At 38.8% G+C, this 22,009-nt stretch overlaps 1 protein-coding gene across 3 annotated transcripts in view; it reads right to left on the bottom strand.

Moving 5' to 3' along the window:
- rgs3a (regulator of G protein signaling 3a) overlaps nt 1-22,009 on the bottom strand; it is a 114,930-nt gene that overhangs the window by 15,636 nt on the left and 77,285 nt on the right. For all 3 annotated transcript variants that reach the window (XM_026353996.1, XM_026353997.1, XM_026353999.1), the window contains one exon: nt 12,900-13,865. In XM_026353996.1, coding sequence (XP_026209781.1) covers nt 12,900-13,865 — 966 coding nt within the window. The remainder of the gene's footprint in view (nt 1-12,899; nt 13,866-22,009) is intronic.

The following is a 22,009-nucleotide window of genomic DNA, read 5'->3' on the forward strand; positions in this document are numbered from 1 at the left end:
ACACACACACACATAGTCAGCCTGTCTGGCAATGGTCAGTGGAGCATAAAGAGTCTTTTCTAAAAATAACCCCACTGTGTGTGTTTGCGTATGTGTCCATGCTTATTTGCTCACATGCCTCGCTGAAGACAGTAAATAGAGAATCTGCAAAAGACCACACCACGCAATAGGCCCTTAAGGCATGAGATGCAGATGTTGGCATGTTGTTAACGGTGGTGCAGATACACCAATTAAAATGGTTAAAATGGTCTTTGCAGCAAAACATGTTATTACCATATGGACTATTTGTGTGAACAATTGTCCAACGATGTAAAGTGGAGTTTGAAGTATTCATGAAAAAGTTGATAGACACATGTTGACTTGGTCTGAGAACATGCCGGTTGATCCCAAGTAGAGACAGAATGGCGTGTCTCTGTGTGCATGTGGCTGCAAATGAGGGATTACCAATGAGGACAGGGCAAAACTGTCTCTTTGTCTCAACAAACTGGACATTCTTCACGGGTGCATTGTGCTAATAAACACATTGTAGGGACAATATTCTGAACAGCTCAGAAGCATTCTTGACCCAGACTCTAAATCCTCCAGTGTCCTAAAACCCCAGAGATGAAGGAATGAATCTCGGTCTTTGTGTTCTGTTTCAGTTCAATGCTGCTTTTCTTCATCAGACCTCCCTCAGGTTGCTTCCTTCCTTTTTCTTTACCCTGTTTTGGATTTTATTTAAAAACAAATTGACAAGCCAATGTCTGAACAATGTTACAGGGATCCAGACAGTTCCCATTCCATTTAGTGAGGCCTTGCATTAGAAATCAGTTTCCTGACATTGTGTTGCTCTGCTCTGTGTATGTGCCACGGCCATTTCAAACTGGTGCGGTGACGTCTTCCAGTGTGGTGTCATGATTCTGCTCCTGGCCTGGGTTTAAAGCAGCACGAATCAATTTTCTTTTTGCAGCCTGCTTAAATCAATCTCAATAGACAGATTTCACGAGGTGAATAATTAAAGAAAATAAATTATGGAAAATGTTATCACTTTGAAGCCCAGGTCTAAATATTGCAATTACATCTTCTGAAGTAATTAGCTAAAATATCAAACCGCATATTAACACAAGATCTGATCTATTTTAATTTCCTAATTAGAGAAGAAAGAAAAAGGGGTGTACTGCAGACTTAACCAAAGCATTTCCTGAAATGCTCAGACTGCACTATTTTCAACTATTGGATTTAATGTGGTATTCACTATACAGAAAACATGGATTATAGTGTATTAAGTCAAAGTCCTTGCACATTAGTCACATATTAGAACAATTAATCATTAAAGCATTTTCTATTTCTTAATTCTAGTGATAAACTACAGATGGAAAATTTTAAGTTTTCCTGTTCTTAACTAGAATTTGGCCACTCTGTCATAAACCTCTTCCTCTTACTATAATAATCTGACAATTAACAGGCATCTTACCATTTTAGGATAGTTTGGCACAGGATGAGCTGTGAGCCGCAGTCACAGCCTATTATCACACACACTTACACAGTGTGAAGCACATGTTAACAACTTGTTGCAGCATCCAACAAAGCGGACTGATTCATGTACCTGTTCATGTTTTTGGTGGGAGTAAATACAGACACATTTTCACCAAAAACATGACTCCTGCTGTTGTAATGTGTTGGTGCATGGTACAATGATGGGTAAAACACCTCTTTCAATTGACTTTGGATAATAGCTCAATTTACAAAACTGTAAACACTTTGCAGAAACAAGCTGCAATTTACACTTCATTTACGCTTGACAGAGCAGCAAGAAAATAAAGCTACAACAGTGACGATCTGGGACATAATTCAGAACTCAGAACTCTCTCTTATACAAAACACTTGCAACACATGTCGGTTATGCATAAAGAATTCTCTATGTTGTTGCCAAATTGTCTGGTTTGCACATGAAGCACAGATGAAAACATGTCAATGTCAAACTGAAGCAGCTCATAAATTAAACTTGGGCAGAGAAATATGTTAAGAATCTCTGCAAAGAAGACCCAGTGATGTGACCTAAAGATCAGAAAAAAAACTCACTTTTACAAGCGAGGGACATAACTGTGAAAACTGTTCAATCTGGGCAAAAACATGACAAATTTTAATATACTTGCTTCTCCTTAGTTGTTTCCATGTTACATCTTTATAGCATTCCTTGTGCACAACATGTATTAGTAAGCTAAGCAAATAACCAGATCCAGATTTGCTGTTTAATGATAATCTGGCTATTTCTTGTTCTTGATAAGTGTGCGCACTTCCTTGTAGATCTTGGCCGGATCGTTGAAAGAAAATAAAAAAGTAAAAAGTGAGAATACAAGGCTCCGTCTCTGAGGGCAGTGTAACAATAGATGCTTTATATGAGCTAAAAGAACAAGAAAATAAAGAGAAAAAGATTTAATAAAGTCACAAAGCAAGGGTGAGAGATCACAACTGTGGGGGAACTTTAGTGATTATTAAGCAATATGAAGCTGATGGCTATGATGGCTACAGACAGTCTTTTCTTAGTTCTTTTGGTTTTATAAATGCCTTGAGAAAACATTCTTTATGTGTTTTTCCTCTCTAATTTTCATTGATTTGTAATCACATAATTGATTTAATGTTAGGTTTTTTCTGCTTCAGTTTATGCCAGTATTTTTCCAACATCCTTCACAAATAAAAGCAAATATCTGGTTAAAATAAACTTGTGGTTGTAACCGAGGGAGTACAGTTGTGTGTGTTTCTATAAGAGTGTGTATAATTGGATGGTGGCTACCACGCATTCTCACACACGTAGGGTACAATTGCACGGACACCATACTGTGTAATATCTGAAAATAAACTCAGTGACCTACGGCAGGATACTGACTCATTTCTATTAAAAAAAATGAAAGCACATACAAAAGGTGCATTGTCTTCATATGTGTGTGGTAATACACAAATGAGTGTGTGTTTTGTACTTGATTAGACTCTCCTCTCCCTCCTGTTATTGAGCGCAGTTCAGGAGACGACTGGCTGCTTCCTGCCTAAGAACTTCCCACATCACAGGATTATAATGAACAATACTCAGACAACGTCACGTCTCTGAGCTGCTCAGAAAGGCTGTCATGTTAACGAGTCCTGACTCTGGTACTATCCATTAATATGTTATTGGCATTTACTCACCAGTGGATGATATTTCTACTTGGATATTTAATGGCTACAGCCTCACAGTTAATTTCCAAAGCTAGCACTCGTGCACGGGCCAGCCATCAGAAACATCAGTGGGGAACTATCATTCCCGATTGGCTGCAGCATTGATTGGGTAAACCATGAATATATGAATGTATGTTTTGTTACTAAGCTACGCAGCTTACACTATATCTCAACAAGCCAATGACAATTAACAATGAACCGCAGCATGTATTAAGTTCCAGTCAGACTCTATTATCAGAAATGAAAACATCAGAGTGACATTAATTTTTTTCTGTTTGTTTGTTGGTCTTTATATACCGTATTCCACCCCTTGTTACCATAGAGGTCGCAGAGGTGCTAACGATTGTTATATTGATAGTACTTACTAAGGACACTTCTGGTCAACTTGCAATTCTTTTCATTCATGTATCACTAAAGTGCCATGTGTCATGTCAATGAATGGTGTGTGCATAACAGAAAATAATTTCCCCATGTTTAATTGCAGAGTGTTAGAACATTTATATGAGAGATTTCCATCACACTGTCCCACTGTCTTGATTTTGCAACAAGGGGCTGGCGGCCAAGCCCCATCATAACAAATTCTACTCTCATTCAACCCTGCTCACACGTCTGCAATACTGAGTTCTACATGGTAGCATCTTGAGAATAATAATTGAGATATTTACATGAGGAGGTGAGGTGTTGTGAACTGTGGGTGGTACTCCGGCCAATTAGTAGCTACAGGAATCGTATTCAAATTCAAAAGAGAGGGCTGGTTTCCATAAAAGCTAAACAATTTCTAGGAAGCACAGGATGAGATGTAGGAATGCGATTCCGACCGCAGCAGCCAGAGAATGATCTGGGTCACATAGCCACTAGAGATTGTGCTTCATATCTCAGTGGAAGTAAACAACACATAGAAGTCATGGAATAGCTGACCTTACTTTACAGACAAGATTAGAACATCTGTTCCCTGTGAATCGTACGTGAAGCTGAAGTCAAGTAACAAGCTGTGTGAAGTGGTGGTTAGCACTGTTGCCTCCAAGCAAGAGACACTTTTGTTTGAATCCACTAACAACAGCTGGGATTGGCTCCAGCATCCCGGTGACCCTTAACAGGAAAGGGGGGATGTGATAATTGATGGATAGATGGATGGTTGGATGTCCCACAATGGTTCAAATAACACAATTTGACTGGAGTCAAAAAGCTTCTACATAGTATGTAAACAATAGTTAAATATTAATCATGTGGACTTTTTTATTCCATTGATTGTGTAAAAGAAAAGAGAGAGTTACTGTCTAGCTACCAAACTATCTGGGACCAGTATAACAGTGATACAGGTGAGCTACCATTACTACAAAGTGTCAGGCCCAATTACATGTTTGATTTCATACTGCACACCTTATTCTAACATCAGGGAAGGAACTTTTGTGAATTGTCTTGCTCTACCTTCAAGGCTGATTGTTTCTTTGACCCTGTTCCCATCCTGTGAGGACACCATGTGCACTCCCATAATCCCACCAACATTGTTGACTCCTGCTGACTCCTGTCTCTTGATGGGTGTGAGAGAATGTATGTGTCCTGTCTCTGCATGTGCTGCTACACAGTTGTGTGTGTGTGTGTGTGTGTGTGTGTGTCAAAGATTCAAATCTAGCCAGGGTTAAGTTCTAATGTGGACCGCATAGCTGGCGTGCAGATGAAGTACAACACGTTCTCGTTATCTCACTGTATGTACAATTTTTATTCCAGACAGAATGGGAGACTCGGACAAAACGATTTTGTCCTTCAAAATGTTCTCTACACGCATGACAATGCAAACACCTTCCTAAAATGGTAAGGAATCATTTAAAAGGGTAGTTTAGAGGATTTGTTAAAGGCTCATCTTGACACTTTAGTGGTTTTTAAAGACAACAGAAGAAAGTTCGGGGCAACGCTTTGAGAGAGAAAGTGAGACATTATTAAATTCTCTGAGCAAGTAAGAGCATTTAAGGTGTTGTCTTAACAATTATATAACAACATAAAGCTTCTGGCTACATTCAAGACAAGTAGAAATAATTAGGTTATATTAGATAATCAATCAAAATTCAGTGTGGAGCAACTATTGCTGAGGGCTGGCAACTGAACACAGACACAGACAACTGAAGGCGTGCCCACTCTCCACCCTGACCACAGTGTGCAAGAACATTACTATGGTTAAAACATTTTCCACTGCACTATTGCTTGTCTTTAGTTGCGTCTTTTCTATAACATCCTTTTGTGGTGGTAGAATTATTTTCATATATTTTGTTTGCTGGCTAGATTTTCTATGGAAGGATCTCAAGCTCACATACTGCAGATATTATTTATTTTAGATATTTATCTATGAGACTACATAGGATCTTCATTTGTGTGTGTGTGTGTGTGTGTGTGAGAGAGAAAGTGAGGGACATCTATCTACATTTATGTAACCAGTTCCTGATTTTGCCAAAATACTGCTATGGCAATGAGTGGTGTCAACATCTACATTCAAACACACATGAGACACAACTATAAAACAAAGGGCTTCTGGATCCTCTCTTGGATTAAGCGTACGTCAGGACAGGACTTTGTTGTACCAGTGACAGCATCCAAAGACCTGTCACTTAATGGTCCAGCTGAATAGATTGTCGGGCACTTCCTACTGTGGTGGGAAGAGAGCATGGGTTTGCTAAGTGCCATGACATCAAGCCATCACGTGTTACAAAAGAAAGACATCATCAAATAAAGGTCACTGAGGAAATGTTGATCACTGATAACAGTACCTGCCCGTATATTCCACTCAGTTGGTTACAGTATAATCTTATGCTGCATCATGAGGCTTTGTGTTATTGTATTAGTCATGTTTATTATAATCATTTTTATTTGCTCAGTCAAACCACTTGATGGTAACTAAAACAATGTCTCAGCACCTCCAGGCTTTAGCAGACTGGATTGCTCTGTAAGGTGTTCACGTTACGTCTTCCTCTATTTGTTTCAATCATGGAGGACAATACCCTTGTTACACTAACACTCATTTGGTCAAATGTTAGTTCACACATGTGTCATGCACAGAAGCAATCTGTGAAACATGGATACAGTTATACTGTGGCTCCTGTGCCAAGGACCTTTGCCTGCTATACTTCAGTGTTTCACTTGTTCTGTTTTGTTCCAATGGGAAACAACCACGAATTGTTTTTTTCTAAGGAAGTTATAATGGTCCTGGTTCCCATTCTATTACAGCAAAATCAGAGTTAATGGATGAAAACAGCATGTTCCCACGCTCTTTCATACGCGGTTCATAGCAGGAACAATCCAGGTAGCTGATTAAACTCCTCAGTTATCACAAACAGCCAAACAGTTGCTAACAAATAAATAAGACTAATGCTAGCTTCATTAGTTTAGGATAAGCCAGTTTTCGTGGTGGGGATTTGTGTGTGTGTTTCAGCGTATGTGGCGCCTAGTAGCAGAAATAGAGAGAAACAGAAAAGATGCAAGTATTCAGGCTGCATTTTTGGCCACGTGGGAGCTTCCCTTGCAAAGAAGGATTAGCGTGGGAGGCTCTCCTGTGGTCAGGAGTTACTGAGATCAAAAAGACAAATTGGTTTCATTTCTGGGTAAAAATACCAAAAGAGCATTCATTTGTTCTTTGGAAATGATCTTACACAGTACTGCAGGTGTTGATCCACATGGGGCACTTAGAGTTTTAAACTCTTTAGTTAGACTAGGGTTAAATTTCTCATTCAGACATACAATAAATTGTTTTTATTTTTGTGTTAATGTGACGCCTCTGTTTATGTGTCTGTTTCATAGTACATTAATTTAAATTTAATTTAATATAAAACTACATCTGAAACATTACTCACGTAACCAAAACATTCCATAGTCGTGACCAACTATTCGTCAATCTACAGCATTAGACTAATTTACACCCATATGTTTGAAAAAGCTGATAGATAGCAAAAACACATGTTTCTAAATTCAACTCCAGCGGGATTTCCAGTGGGAAAGAAAGAAATGTAATAAGCAGATGTGTAGAATTTATATAACAAGAAGATAATATTTAATTTTACAGAATCACTTTAAAATACCCCTGTCAGGATAGAGTGAAAGTGATAGCTCTTCCCAGAATACTCTTATTTGTTATCACAGTTGCTCAACTGGAAATCATGTTTTCCCTTCCTGTTGGTATAACTGGTTATAAGAGCCAAATATGTTAAGTACTTGTCTCAGTCTGTCAGAACACAACATCCCAGAAAAATATGTATATTTAGCAAACAGGATGCAAACAAAACACAAGTGATCGCTCCCTCAGCAGCAATAATAATAGCTTAGCAACCTTCTCATGAATGCTGAAGTGATGTGCCAGAGGACAAGAGTGTGGAGGATCATTTCCTCAGCATTTCCAAAACCAAGGCTACCTGCAGTAGCAACCTAACTTTACCTCACAATGAGATTAGAAGATTATTTTTGTTACAGATTACTGGAACATCCGCTGTGTGCAAGGCCGTCCTGCACAGGTTTCAGGTACCACAAAATTGTATTATGTCAGTTGAAACCAGAGATTTTGCGTTTTCTCCAGTATTACAACAGGATGCAATAAATCATGTCTAGTGTGTTCATCTTTATATTATTGTATGAACAAGATACAGTGTACACATGAAAGAGCCAAGTCTCCAAATTTCAACTCAAAAACTAATGCTGTCTGCAAAAAATTATATATTTTTAAATTTACCACTTTACCATTTATGGTCTTAAGTTGGTCAGAATAGGAAAGAGAATATACAGTATAAGGTCCATTGGGTTGTGTGTGGTTGTGTAACATATTATGTCTGGGAGTAGAACATACAAAGGAATCACTGGTATGTGTATTTTTTGTTTCACATACAAAACAAAGATAAAGGTTTCTTTATTTTCTTTCTATTTCAAGCACATGCAAAGTTGTGCATTCCTCTTGCTTTTGCAAACATCATATTAAAAATAATAATCTGTCTGGAACCTTCCAGACAGCACACAAGTATTTCACCCAAGTGAGATGTCTCTGATTTCACAAGTGACAAGAATTCCTTCCCAAATAAAAAAGTGCTGTCTGCATTGTCTTATGTAACTATCTTTCCTTTTGAGGCAGCACACTATTTACTACCCTCCATAATTCTAGTGGTCTCCTGCAGCTATAGTCATTGTCATTTAATTTTAAGCTGAAGGTACCAGGAACTGAAAAACATTGCATTCAGTTGATTCACATTTTTGTCAATAGACACTTGGGTGACTGGACACTGTGTTGACTGTTCTGAAGCTTGTTCAGTCAGCTCAGTAAATATTTACATGTTACTCTTTTAGAGTTTCACTGGATATATCCGGCTAGACAACCAACATGGATTTGAACCCTGGAGACCCTTTGTCCCTTCCAGGACATTTACTGTACAGTCAAACAGAAGAAAATCTATGTGTTTTCAAATAATACTATCCAATCATTGTGTCACAGTGCTTTTGCAGAATACTTGTTTTTTTATGTACATATTTACCCTAAGTAAATGACCAGTGACATCTATTTTGGACAAACGACACTTGAGGGGATGAAACTAGCACTCGCTGATACCTGGTATTTTTAAACTGCTTCCATGAACCTCTTATGCTGTTCATTCAGAGTATGAACCACTCTGTATTATTAGCTCTGGTCACATGCACTGGAGCATGTAGGGTACATATTGCAGTCCTGATTATCAACATCAAGTACTGTGCCTCTCTCATGCTATAACATTTGAGCTAATATTAGGTAAACTACAAAGATCGTGCACATTCAGGCCTTGGGAATTACTAGAGGTCAGCACTAATAGCTTTAGACTGCTGAGATCCTGCTAGATCTCACTGTACCACGTAGCTGAGGTACTTCAAAAAATACATAACTTTATCCACAAATACACAAGTTTACTAACATTTTCGCATGTGGGCCCGAAATAGCATGTTTAGGTTCCTGTAACTGTTTATTCCGCTTTTCACAGAGCAGTGGACATTTAGTGGAGGTCTGGGAAATTTAAAACACTACGTATACTCTGAAGGTAAAACACTCCAAACATGTTATTGTTGGCTTTTCAAGTGGACTCTGTAGCAGCCTGGAGGACAGTCACAAAAACAGTCATCCAGGTCAGTCCAAACAAATGTTTGTACACGCCGATCAGCTATATGCAAGCTGCAGTGCACTGTTTGTTCTAACACCTGTTGGAACAAACAGCAATCTGTTTTTCCCATGCTGCCACAACTTCTGACAGTAGGTTAAATAATGTCTTTCACTTTTCCCCACTTCATTCTGCTTTTATGACCAAGCTGCATATAAAATGACAGTGTTTAATTCAGTTTAGAACATTAATTTAGTTGTGCTGTAGCCTACAGCCCTATTTCAGACAGGAATATTAGAGGAGCTGATAGAGTGAGCAGTGCATGGAAAGTGCTTGAGTGTTGAATTTTAAGTGATGTTGAAGATAAACCATCTTATTTTCACTGTTAAATATGACCCTGAATATAAAATGTTATTAGTTAATTGTAATTAATTATTAAGTAATGTGTAGTTCTCTGCATCATCATCACAAACTCCCCTCCTTTTGTTTTGCAGACTTCCTGTGAACAGAGAGTCCAAAGCTAGCTCTTTGCTCAGAGTAAGCTTGCACCACACATGTGCACACCTGTTTTCCAGAATGAATACATGCTAACCTATTTTCATGTTCTTCTATGTACCCCTGTGTATGCTTGACACAACCCAGGAATGTAAGCCATCACATAACTATCAGTATACACATTAAAATTGTTTCCCTCTAACGTCTGCAAAGACAGCAGCTATTTATCCAGATTTCAAACAAACATTCAGTCCCCATAAACAAAATGTTTGGCCTGCTTAAGCCAAAAATGCCGGGTTAGACGTACATGTGTCTGCACATCACTAACAGAGACAAGGTGATAGATAATATGGTGTCTGGAAAAAAGGAAGCTTTTGAGACAGGGCAGCAAGAGTGAATTTAATGCTCTGATTGGAAAAAAACATGCAGGTGTTTAGTCTTGTATGGCCACTTACTACATGTCCTTTTGTGAAAGCCAAGTCCCAATGTGGCTAAAAACTGTAAACAGATCAGAGGATTTTTAATACTTTATCATTTTCATTTTAGTTGTTTCATGGACCGGACATTTTCATTGTGCTATAAAGAATTACTGCTTTTTAATCCAACCACAGTTGCAGGAGCTAACATTGTCTTTAACCTTTAGACCATTAATAATAATGAAAGCTGTCCTCGACAAGATGACAAATTATATCCTGCTAAATATTAGTCCTGCTGAAAGCCCTGAGTAAGTCTGATGTCAGATTGTTAGCATCAGTTACTGATATATTCACATCTATATCCATTGGAGCAAAATCAATTAGTCATAATTTTGACAGTATCTATATTTCAAAGGCATTTGTGGTGCATTACAAATATTAGTTAAAAAATATGTAAATGAACATTTGATTAAGGAGTAATTTTACAATACAAATGTTAAGCAGTCTGCAGGAGAAGACGAGAAGTCAAAAAAAATCTATTAGTCAAACAAAATGACATTATTTCTCTTGCCCTGCTTTCTGTTTGACTCTGGTTTTGCTTGGATTGATGATAGGCCACTAAAGACATTAGGTGAGAGGAAAAGGTGCAGAGCGGAAAGAAAGACAAGACCAGAGTCTGAGCTTGCTGAAGGTCAAATAAACACAGGAGCCTGGAAAACTCAATTTGGTGAGTCGCTGTATCTAAATGATTAATTGTGCACGATCCAAAAGATCCTTACTTCATGTTCTGATATCTAATAATGTTTAAATTATGATGCAGCTTCCACATCAGTAATTGCACGTTAGTGACTAATCACAATGAGAATTCTCTCCACTCTAATACTGAAAATAAGTACCAACAAGCTTTGAGAACTAAGGCAGCATGTGCATGCTTTAGGAATATCATTAAATTTTCTTGGGCAAAGGTCGGACACATGCACACAAACTCACACATTCACGTTCTACATCTGCAGATGTCACAAGATTTATAAGTGAGGGGAGAAGAGAGATGATTTTAAATAATGGAAACACAACCCTTTATGGAACAGTATCCATGACGCCAATAGGTAGTAAAATTACCCTCGAATCTGCCAAGACCAATAGGCTCCAGCCCTGTCTGCTGCATTCCTCCTCTGCACTGCTCACACACACACTGCCATTTAAGGCTGCTGTGTGCGCTGACAGATTTGTGGAAGCAGAGGTAGATAAAACATAGCACTGCTTCTGATATTCTGCAGCAATAATCATCCCAGTCATTTGTCTTTCAATAAGTCTTGGAGATATAATTGAACCTCCTTTTTTTAATCTTCCGTTGTTTATCCATTTGTCTTTGCTCTGTTTTTAAGAAACCAAGCCATTACCAAATGCATATTGATTAAATACATGTGCAGGTCAAACTACTATAAATACTGTCGTTGGAAGAGATGGTGACCTGTATGCATTATAGTTGAAGAGCAATAACTCTGGGGAAATTATAATATAACTTGTGATACTGTTAGTTATTTGAAGCATATTATGTCATAATTTACAGGACAATGAGACACACTAAGATTAGTCATTTGTTTTTTACTCAACCATGGCCAAACTAAAGTGAAAAAAGACATGAGGCACACTTATGTAAGGCTGCTAAGCTAACAGGATGTGATTCCCTGTGCTACCCTCTGCTTCCCTCTGTTGGACAACAAGAGCAACTACTACCTGCACAATAACTACGTCAACGTCAGCATGCTTTTTATTACGAAGATATGAGTTTTAAACTAGGTTTAACTACGTTTATGTAGTTGATATTTTAGCATCAATAATCTGCATCATATGCTGACTTGAATGCATTTGAAATATATTATAAACTCCATATGGCAAAAACAATTGTAATACCAACTGTCTGTGACACAATCAATTGCTATTTTAGTGTGTCATATATAGCTCCCTATACATGAATGAAGTGGTATACAGCTGCCGTTCCATTAATCTTCCAACACATTTACTATATACATTTAATTGTGTAATTGTAATTTAATGTAATTCATCAGATGCTTTTATCTAAAGTGACTTACAAGTGAGATACCGGGTACAAGGCAAATGCAGGGTAAGCGTCCTTGCCTAAGGCCCCCTGCTGGACGTAGTTCACAGCTGGGATTGGAACCCCAATCTCCCACATGGGGGGGAGAACTTACTACACTAACGGCTCATACATGCTTATAGTACATAAATAAGTACTATAGTACATGTATATGTACTATATGTATATGTCTACTAACATCTGATAACATTTATTTTAAATTAGGCTTTAAAAGTGTCTTTAAGCTTGATAATTTAATTATTTGGGGTACAATATTAAATATAAATGCTGCCCTTTGATGTATTGTACCAGATTTAGCTTTGAACTCATTGTTATGTGTAGACTCTGGGCAGTTCTTTTGCACTTGTGCTACTTTACCACTTGATGTCACTATTTTTAATGAAACCAGTGAACTAAAACTTTAGGCTGACAAATGAGATCATTCATGCACAGCTGACACAACACTCTGGAGCGTCATAGTCATAGATAGAGCTACACTTTACTCAGTATGGGAAAATAAAAAATCCAGAGATTTTATAATCCAAATATGCCAATACCAGTATGTGCATGTTTTAATATTTACAACCCTTCCTGTTTGAAGCTGCTTACCTTCCTCCCAGAGAACAGCATACATAGTTGATGCATAGAGCCTCCGTTCTTAGTCAGCTCTTTCTTCAGGGTTTTGGGTGATGGGAGTGTCCAGCCGCCCTTGTGGTGCGCTCCACCGACCTCCAGACAATTGATGGCATTGTCAGAGGTAAAACAAGGTGTGCGGGGGTCCTGCAGGAGGCTCCCTTCGCTGTGGGTGCGTCTACGGAGGGAGTTCTGCACACTGAGGCCCCCTCCTCCGTGTTTCTCACAGGTGGCACCCTCCACCATGCTGCGGCGCTTGCTGTCGCTACGCTGCAGGTAAGCGTCATCGCTGTCGTCTTCATCATCTTCCTCTTCAGACTCTTCATCTTCGTCTTCATCGTACTCTTCTTCATCAGTATTAGGCGAGGAGAGGGCGTCAGCACTAAAGGAGCGATCAAGGCGCAGCTCAGGGATGACAAACGAAGATGAGGAGGAGGAGAGTGGAGCGTTGATATCAGGGGGTTCTGAGGCATTGTCCTCATCTGTGTTTGACACCACCAGGTTTAGGTTGACCTCCTCATTTCTCTCTCCTTCTTCTTTTTCTTCCCCGTCACTCCTTGCACTCTTTCTGCTGGTCCTATCCTCCTCGTCTTCCTCTCTCCTGTTCTCTACGTCCTTCCCGTCTCTCCATATGTCCATTTCATTTCCCTCCATACTCTTGCAATCTTCACCTTCAGTGGAAGGAGGTGGTGTGGGAGGCACCTTATGCAGCTCCATGGACCCCATCAAACCACCAAGGGGCATGTAGACTTCATCCAGAGGAGTGAGTGGCTCTGATGGGTGAGGACTGCCCAGGGTTGGGGGCTCCGAGGGACTCGAAGGGTACAGACTGCTTTCCTCACCCTCTGAGCTGCGGGGGGGCAGATGGAGACACACACCTCCTCGATCTCCTCCTACTCCACCCAGTTCACATGAGGGGGCATCCACCTTAGGCTCCAACATCTACAAAATGGAGCAGGACAGAAAAAGAGAGAGAACATTGAGTCACATCTGTGTGGACAATTAATGCACCATCTACATAAATAAAACAAGTTTGACACACCATGACTGAGATTTACATCTCTGCCTTGAGCAAAACCACTTAATTATTCTATTCTGAGGCACTGAATTTGGTTTTGAAATATCTAATGTCATGCTTACGTGCATGCTGGTGTGACTGAGTTGTACTGCCAGGATCAAACAACATTTACATTTTTTAAGAAGCTCACAATTTCCTGATAGTCCTGTCATGATTTGATGATAAGAGACAAACTACATACTAAATCCTGTCTGGTCAGAGCATGTGATCAATGCACATATTGTCCAGTGTCAAACTAGGTGAATGACAGCATAAAATTATGACATGCATCTTTTACTCTGGGTCTCAGAGTGCGTTGTGTTTCCAATGGTGACTGGCTGAACCGCCAGATACCACATTATACAATAATGTCAGTGCCAGTCAGTTTATATTGAGATGTGCTGCTGTTTTTCTCATCTGTGATGCTATATACTGTAATACATAGGAGCTCACAGCTCTTATTCAGTCAATTCCAAGCTGGTAATGGGCCCCGAGGGATCATTGAATAAAAAAAAACATCTTTCTGAAACTAATGTGATTACTAAGAGTTAGTGCCAACCCCCCATTTGTTCTTCCAACTATCTTCTCTCTGTTATGTTTATGTCATTTCAATGTAGAATAAACTTCTTTTTAACCTAAATGGTTGTACATACACACACAAGCACACACACAAAAGCACTCCACCATCTCCACCCAGGGCCAAACACAGTATCTCTGTCATACATCAATGTGTGCACACATACACACACACAGCACAGGTCCTCACCCCTGCATTTGGCAATCTTTTTCTACAATCTCCTTCCCAGAATCTTCTGGTTTTAAATGCTGCTTTAACCTCTTCCAGTCCACAAAGCCCTCGGTGGGTGGATTATAACAAATGCATTTTAACCCACAGAACTGTATTTCAAATTTGACTAAAGATGATCCAAAGTTCTTATTGATACACCAACTTTTTAGTGTCTATTTGATGAAATGATCCTGCATATGCAACATATGCAAAAAGATCACATTAAGTGTATTTTGCTGCTGCTAAACAGAAAGAGTTAAAATATCTGCATTTTGTATTTCACCCCCCAGCTCACACTTTCTTATTTAGTGTAATGCAATAAGGTGATGAGAAACAAATACAGCACAGTACAATTATATTTAATTAAAGTAGAACAAGTTGTAATAACACAAACATCTGTTATTCAACAAAACCAGCTCTACCTTCTTATAAGTCTGCAGGAAGTCCTCTTTAAAAAGGGCTCATTGTGCTGGTCAAGTTAACTCATGATGACGAGCAACGGTCACAAGATGCTCTGTTCTAATTACAGATAATACTGACTCCTCTCAGACTGCTCTCATGATATTTCACAAGCTGTTTGCGTACTTTTGCTGCTCAAATTAGCTTCCCCAGATACAACAGCCCTGCTGGTGTTTGCTTCTAAACTTTTGACTTGTATTCATGAACTCTGCAAAGAACTTCTAGGACTTTCAGTCAAGATCGACTCCAGAAGAAAAAAGGTGAACTATAATTTTCCTCAAATGTAACTACAGAAGGTGTGAATATGTGTCTGGAGACACCATATTAAGGTCAGAAACTGGGGTCACTGTGCCTTCTGCAACAATATGACCTCATATTCTTCATATGGGCCATGTAGAACCTTAAGGCTCTGTTCTGCGCCAGTTTCTTTTCATCTCTCACTGAAACTAAGAGAACATCTGCTATACAAAACATTATAATGGGTCAATTTAAATGTATATTCTGTATGAGTCACCAAACCAATCATGATGCATCATTTACAATGACTCCCTATTATTATTCAATGTTCATTTAAAGAGTTTTGAGAATTTGATTACAGTATATGTTAATGACAGATGTTATACCACATGAGATATAACTTTATAACGTTCTAGGTCTATTCATGCTATTGTTTGCAATTAAGTATTGCATGGGTGGGTACTGGCTTCCTGGGTTGGGTTGGTCATTGTCACTAATTTTGTCTGTGATCTTGGACAGGATCTCAATCTAGGGGAATGAGAGTGTCCAGTTTGGGGTTGTCAGAATCCTCTCTTTGCTCTTTGTAGATGATGTGGTTCTGTTAGATTAATTTGACTGTGACATCTAGTAAACATTATGCTGATTTTAAGTGGTCGGAGTTAAGTATCTCAGGTCCTCATGAGTGAGCCACCACTAGGTGGTTGGGCTGGCTTAGACATGTGACGCAAACTTGAAGTAGCGCACCTTTCTGCTGTAATGAGAAGCTGAGTTTATTTGGGCAAGAGTTAATGATGCCTTTAACTGGTTTTCCTTGAACTAGTAGAACTCCTTGGAGCAGATACAGTACACGCAGGATGCATTGGCTTGAAACGCTGTGGGATCCCACAGGAGGAGCTAAAAGCTGTTGCTAGGGAGAGGATGCCTGGACTACCTTGCTTAGCAGTGCTGACATCATGACCCAGCCCCAGCTAAGCATCACAAAACGGATGGCTGGAAAAGCAATTGAAACTATATTATATAAATTATTTACAATATATATCTGAAACAATTTCACAACAAAAATCTAGTCCTTGAACTTAAACACTGAATCCTGCATGATTTTATTTTTCAAAAAGCCTTTCAATTCTAGTCAGGGATCTTACTGTGAGCAGCACAATCTAGGTCTTGACAGACCCTGCTTGTTTGTTTGGGTGGTGTCACTTTAATTTGCTGTTGTCCCAGCATGGCTACTGTGAAGCCCTTTGAGACAAGAGCAGTGACTCAAGGCTATAAATATACACTCGACTTATCTCGATTTTCATGGATACATACAGTACAAATGTCCCACAGTGATACAGACCTCTCATTTTCCCCCTATAACTCCCTCTTAACCTCCATGTGATCCTATCTGAATGGTTCACAGCAGTGTTACAATCAAGACATCCAGGCTTCTTACTGACTCACAGGGTGTATGAGTGGTATTTTTAGAATGACATGCACTTTCATAAAAGCACCATGAGAGGAAAGTGGAAGTAAAGTTTCTGCCTTTATATCTTTCTGCCCATCTGTTCCTTCCTTTTCTTGTTTATGGTGGTCCAAGTCAGAAGAGTGAGTCACTGTCTGCTTTGGTGACCCCCCTCCTCTTTCCCTGTCTTACATACATAAACCCCTGACTGTTGAAGATATAGTCTGAGACACAATGGAGCCACCTGTCCTATCAAATAATCACTTGTTCCTTCTCACACTCTCTGCAGTGGATACATACATGCAAACACAAAAAAAACAAGAGGCTTCACATTAACCATGTAGATCTTTTGAGTCTATTTTATGTCTTAATTTTAAAGAGATGAAAATATCAAACACAGAAAAATTCAAGGCTTTAAGCAAGTAGGGCATTCACCTGCATTTTGCCTGCTTCAAAGATAAATAAAAGTCACAATCTAATGGGCAGTGTACACACTCTTTATTCTGTGCTTTTGTGTGTGTGCAAATACATATGCATGTAATATACGCATACACAAATATGGCTCAAAATCATCAATGATTCAACACAACACGATCTCTGGCATTGCATCAATTAAGCAAGGAAATAAAACCAGCACTAAAAGGTAGAGAGAGTGGGATAGAAGATAAGAGAATGAATAGATGCAGGAGACAAAGTGGACAAGCAGGAGGGAAAAGGAGAGCCAGTGAGGGAATAGTGGTTGATGAATTATTGGGAGAGGGCAGACAGAAAACTAAAACAGGTGAATAGAGGAGAAAAGTGAAGCGTAAATCTTGGAAAAAGGCCATCTCACATTTTCAAGTAGATTAGCAGCATTACTGGTCTAACAATAGACTAACTAGTATTAACCACCTTTGTCTAATATGAATTTCTAAACATAATTTTGGAGGTGCAGGTGTTATATCTGCCTTAGTTGTCAAACAGTGGGACAAATGGAAAAAGATTGGATTCAGTTCCCTGAGAAGATTTTATTTACGGCCTTGTTGGACAGCTAATTTCATGACCTCCATGAGCTAAAACAAGGCTTCATTATCTGAGAGCTTTTTCTCTGTGTTAAAGGCCAGGAGGCAGCCATACTGGCTACTGATATTTTTCTTCCACGCGTTAAAAAGCCCCAATGAATTTCATTTTATGTAATTCATGTCATTTTTCACACTAACGTGAACTTTACCAAAGTGAAATGGGGATTATAAGGTTGTGTAGCCACACTAACAGCGTGTCTCAGTATGGCAAATGCCCTTCATCACTTAGTCTAAAAAAATATCCTAACACAACAGCTATGCAACAGATTGCCGTGAGACCGTGCCTAGAGGATGACTGGCATCATCATCGGGTTAATATTTGTGGTAAAGAGTGACCTGTCTCTGATGGACAGAATACTGTACCATGCAGTTTGACACAGACATTCATGATATTTGGGAACTTTTGAAGATCCTATAGCTATTCATTCAAACTGACATTATCTTACAACGATCAGAGCCTCAATAAGTTCGGTTGGCTCAAGCTAGTTGTGCTAATTTATCAGTTAAGCACTCTACAGTATGTGGGCTAAAAACCAACTGGAGCCAGCGCATCAGCAGATGGTGGGGTTTAGCACTTTTCCTAGACTGCTTCAGTGTCAATCTGGGCTTGGGTCCAAAACTTCAAAGAAATAAAATCAATATCGAGTCAAACAAAATGAAAAATTGGGAACAATGCATAATGGCTCAGAGTCTTCACAAAACTGCAGAGGACCAGTGCTTAGATGCAGATTTCTCTCTTCCCATAATCACTGTGAAATAGATAAAGCTGTGGCACAGACACAGTGTCTTTTGTTCACAGACAAATCATATGCCACAAACAGATGCACAAATGCCAAATACATATGCATACTTATCAGGCCTGGAAGTCTTAAAATAGGACTTTTAAAGCCAAAGTGGGCTGTGGTGGGAAGCTAACCTTAACTTTACTTTCCCACATTCTGTGGATTATCAATGTACAAAAGTAGAAGAACACAGTTTGGGAACTAGAGTTATATCACATATTGTTTTCTTCCACTATTCTGTGCAGCATATCACAATTTTAATTTATAGAATATAAAATGTTGTTGCAATTTGTTTACTATGATCTGTGAATAGGTTTTACCATACAGTGACACCTGCCAAATTACTTATTAATGACTTGTTATTGATATAACAATGTTGACTAAGTGGAATAAAAGTAGTGAAGAAACAAGAGCAGAGAATTCATCTTTCTAAAATATCAGCAAGCAAAACAACAAAGAAATGATCTATTTGCAAAATGATAGTAATATCCTGAAGGTCTAAGTCTCTGAAGGTCAAAATCTAGTAAATAAAGTCAAACACAGTAAATAAAGACAGGAAAACACACACATTTGTGGACAGTCACCCAGAGACAATCATGTGAACTTGTCCCACAGTTACCATGGCAACCAGAGACCCAACCCAGGAGATCAACCGTGCAGTGCATTCGCTAAAGCTGCACCTATGAACTCTTCTACCCATCTTAGCTTTAATTTAACTAATTTCATGTATCCACCATTACACTTGCCAATCCATTTTCAACTTCAATAAATCCAGCTGATTAGCAGTGCTGTTATAACAAAAGGATGTGGTTTCTATTCTCTTCCTCTTAGCCTTTCCCTCTCTCTCTGCACTGTTCTTCACTAACGAAAAATTAGCTGGTACAATGTCGAAGTGATGCACATAATCAATCTATATTAACTGTGTTCTATTGATGTGATTGACTTCTTCAAAGGACACTTGAAGTCAGAGAAGTCTAGAGAATACTTCCTGTTTACAAAGCCCCGAGAGCATTGTAAAATTAACACAGTGAGAGAAACAGGATCAAAGTTAATCAGACTGGGCACTTTCATACTTGGTCTTCTTTCATTTAGATGTTGTTAAATTTATACTGACAGATAATGAAAAGTATTCCAATCTCCTTTGTTTAATGTTCCAACTTTACATTTTGGTCCATTTATTATAAGTACTGCAGAACATACTCAGCATACCTATTTGAATCTATATTTCAACAATGTGTTCTTGACTGCTTGCTTTCCCTTTTCACCATTTGTAATGGACAATTTCCTGCACACGGAGCATATGATCCCCGAACAGCTTCTGACTAACCAATGCTGCCGGTTCAGTTCAATGATCGCCAGCACACTGTGGTTTAGATTTACTAATGCATTTGTCCTACTTACCTACTTACGTTTACTAAAGTAAAGCAGCACTTCCAACCTGTACAAATACATTATGAGTATGAGTAAGTCCTGCACTGAATACTTTTATTAAGAGTAAATTAGTATGACCAGAAAAATTTACTTAAAGCCTTATAAGTACTTATTATGGAATAAGATAACTTAGTTGTATTATCATAATATATTAATAAATCATTATTATTGATGCATAGATGTGTAAGTACCATTCTAGGAGCTTGTATTAGGGTTTTGCAAAGTAACTAGTAATTATAACTGATAACTGTAGGGTGAGTGTACAATGAAAGACACAAATGTAGTGGAATATAATTATTAACTAGTAGAAAATGAAAATAAGTATACTCAAATGTTTTTTTATTTTACTTTTCTTATCTTATATCTTAATATCTTAATTATCTTATCTTAACTATATAAACTCGTGCACACGCTGCAATGACAGGTCAGATACTACAAAATACTGTCTAATCTGGAAAACATTCTGATGTTTGCTGCTGGTTTAAAACAAAGAGCAAAAAGTGTATGAGTGAAGCGTATGTTTATTGGCATGTCTGTGCCAACTAAATATATACTAGGCATGTTCTGACATGAGGATCCAGTACAATCTGCGGTCTGAAGATTTAGATGCATTATTGCTTTGAGTAAAACCAATAACTCATTAAGGGGCCAGACCATATAGATGATCAATCTCTGAATGGCCTCATTATATGCACCACAATGCACCGGCCTCTTTTGCCCTCGATTTCACAGAGAGAAGAGAGATGAGGTGGTAATAGTCGTTTATCTGTTAGACCCTTCCGTTGTGTTCAGACCAAAAGGGAAGAAGAACACAGACAATGGAAAAGGGAACAAGTGAAAAAGGTTCTTTAGATCAAAGGAAACCAGGAGGAAAAGCTGCCAGATGAATGCCAGGAACGTAAAAGTACATATTAAATAATTGTATTAAAGGAGGAGTGCTAAAATATTTTACCTAATTGAATTCCAATAATTATGGGTCTATTTCTGTGCTTTTGACTTGGCCATGTGCCTGGCCACAATATAAAGTAAAAATAGGTAAAGATAGAAAGGCTGACACCTGACAATGGCAATAAATGCAGTTATATATTCAGGTTGCAGTATCGCAGGAATATTTTTTATATCAGCAACACTAACTGAAGCAGAAAATACAATATCTCACAGGACTGTTTGGGAGTAGTAGGTGCAACTTATTATCATAAAGACTACATAATATCATTAATATGGAACTGTGACTCCCAGAAACCGTGCACTATCCATATCAGCTGAAAAGTGGAGAAATGGCATGGGGCTGGGTTTTTTGGGGGTGTGCGTGTGGATGCCACATCCAGAAATGCAAAGGCATTATTGATAGAAGCTGAGAGTTCAGAGAGAAAATGTCATTGACGTAACTTGTCCCGTGACGCCAGGCAGCTGAAGACAATGTGACCATTGAGGAATACTGGAAAAGGCCTTCACAGTGAGAACAAAGGGAGATGTTTGTGCGAATGTGTGTGGTAGGGATGGAAGGGTTATGTACGAAGTGTATGTGACTGTGTGACAAACAGACAAGCAGTTGTGACATGCGTGACATTGTTTTTAACAAATAACAAACTGCTTGTCTCTTCGAGCCGAGACTGGCTGTGTAAGACCAGCTGATAAATCTCATTTAGTCTTATGTGTTTGTACGTGTGTGCAGCAGACGGATGGCCCACTGACACTGTCAACTATCGATCAAGGACAAGGGAAAGACTGAGGGGAGCATGGATGAGGTGAGAAGAGAGGAACATGTTTTTCCTGTAATTCGTCTCTCATTAGAACTTTTAAAACTCCAATATCTTACTGCTGTCCT

Source organism: Anabas testudineus, chromosome 12, assembly GCF_900324465.2.
Source record: "Anabas testudineus chromosome 12, fAnaTes1.2, whole genome shotgun sequence".
Lineage (NCBI taxonomy): Eukaryota > Metazoa > Chordata > Actinopteri > Anabantiformes > Anabantidae > Anabas > Anabas testudineus.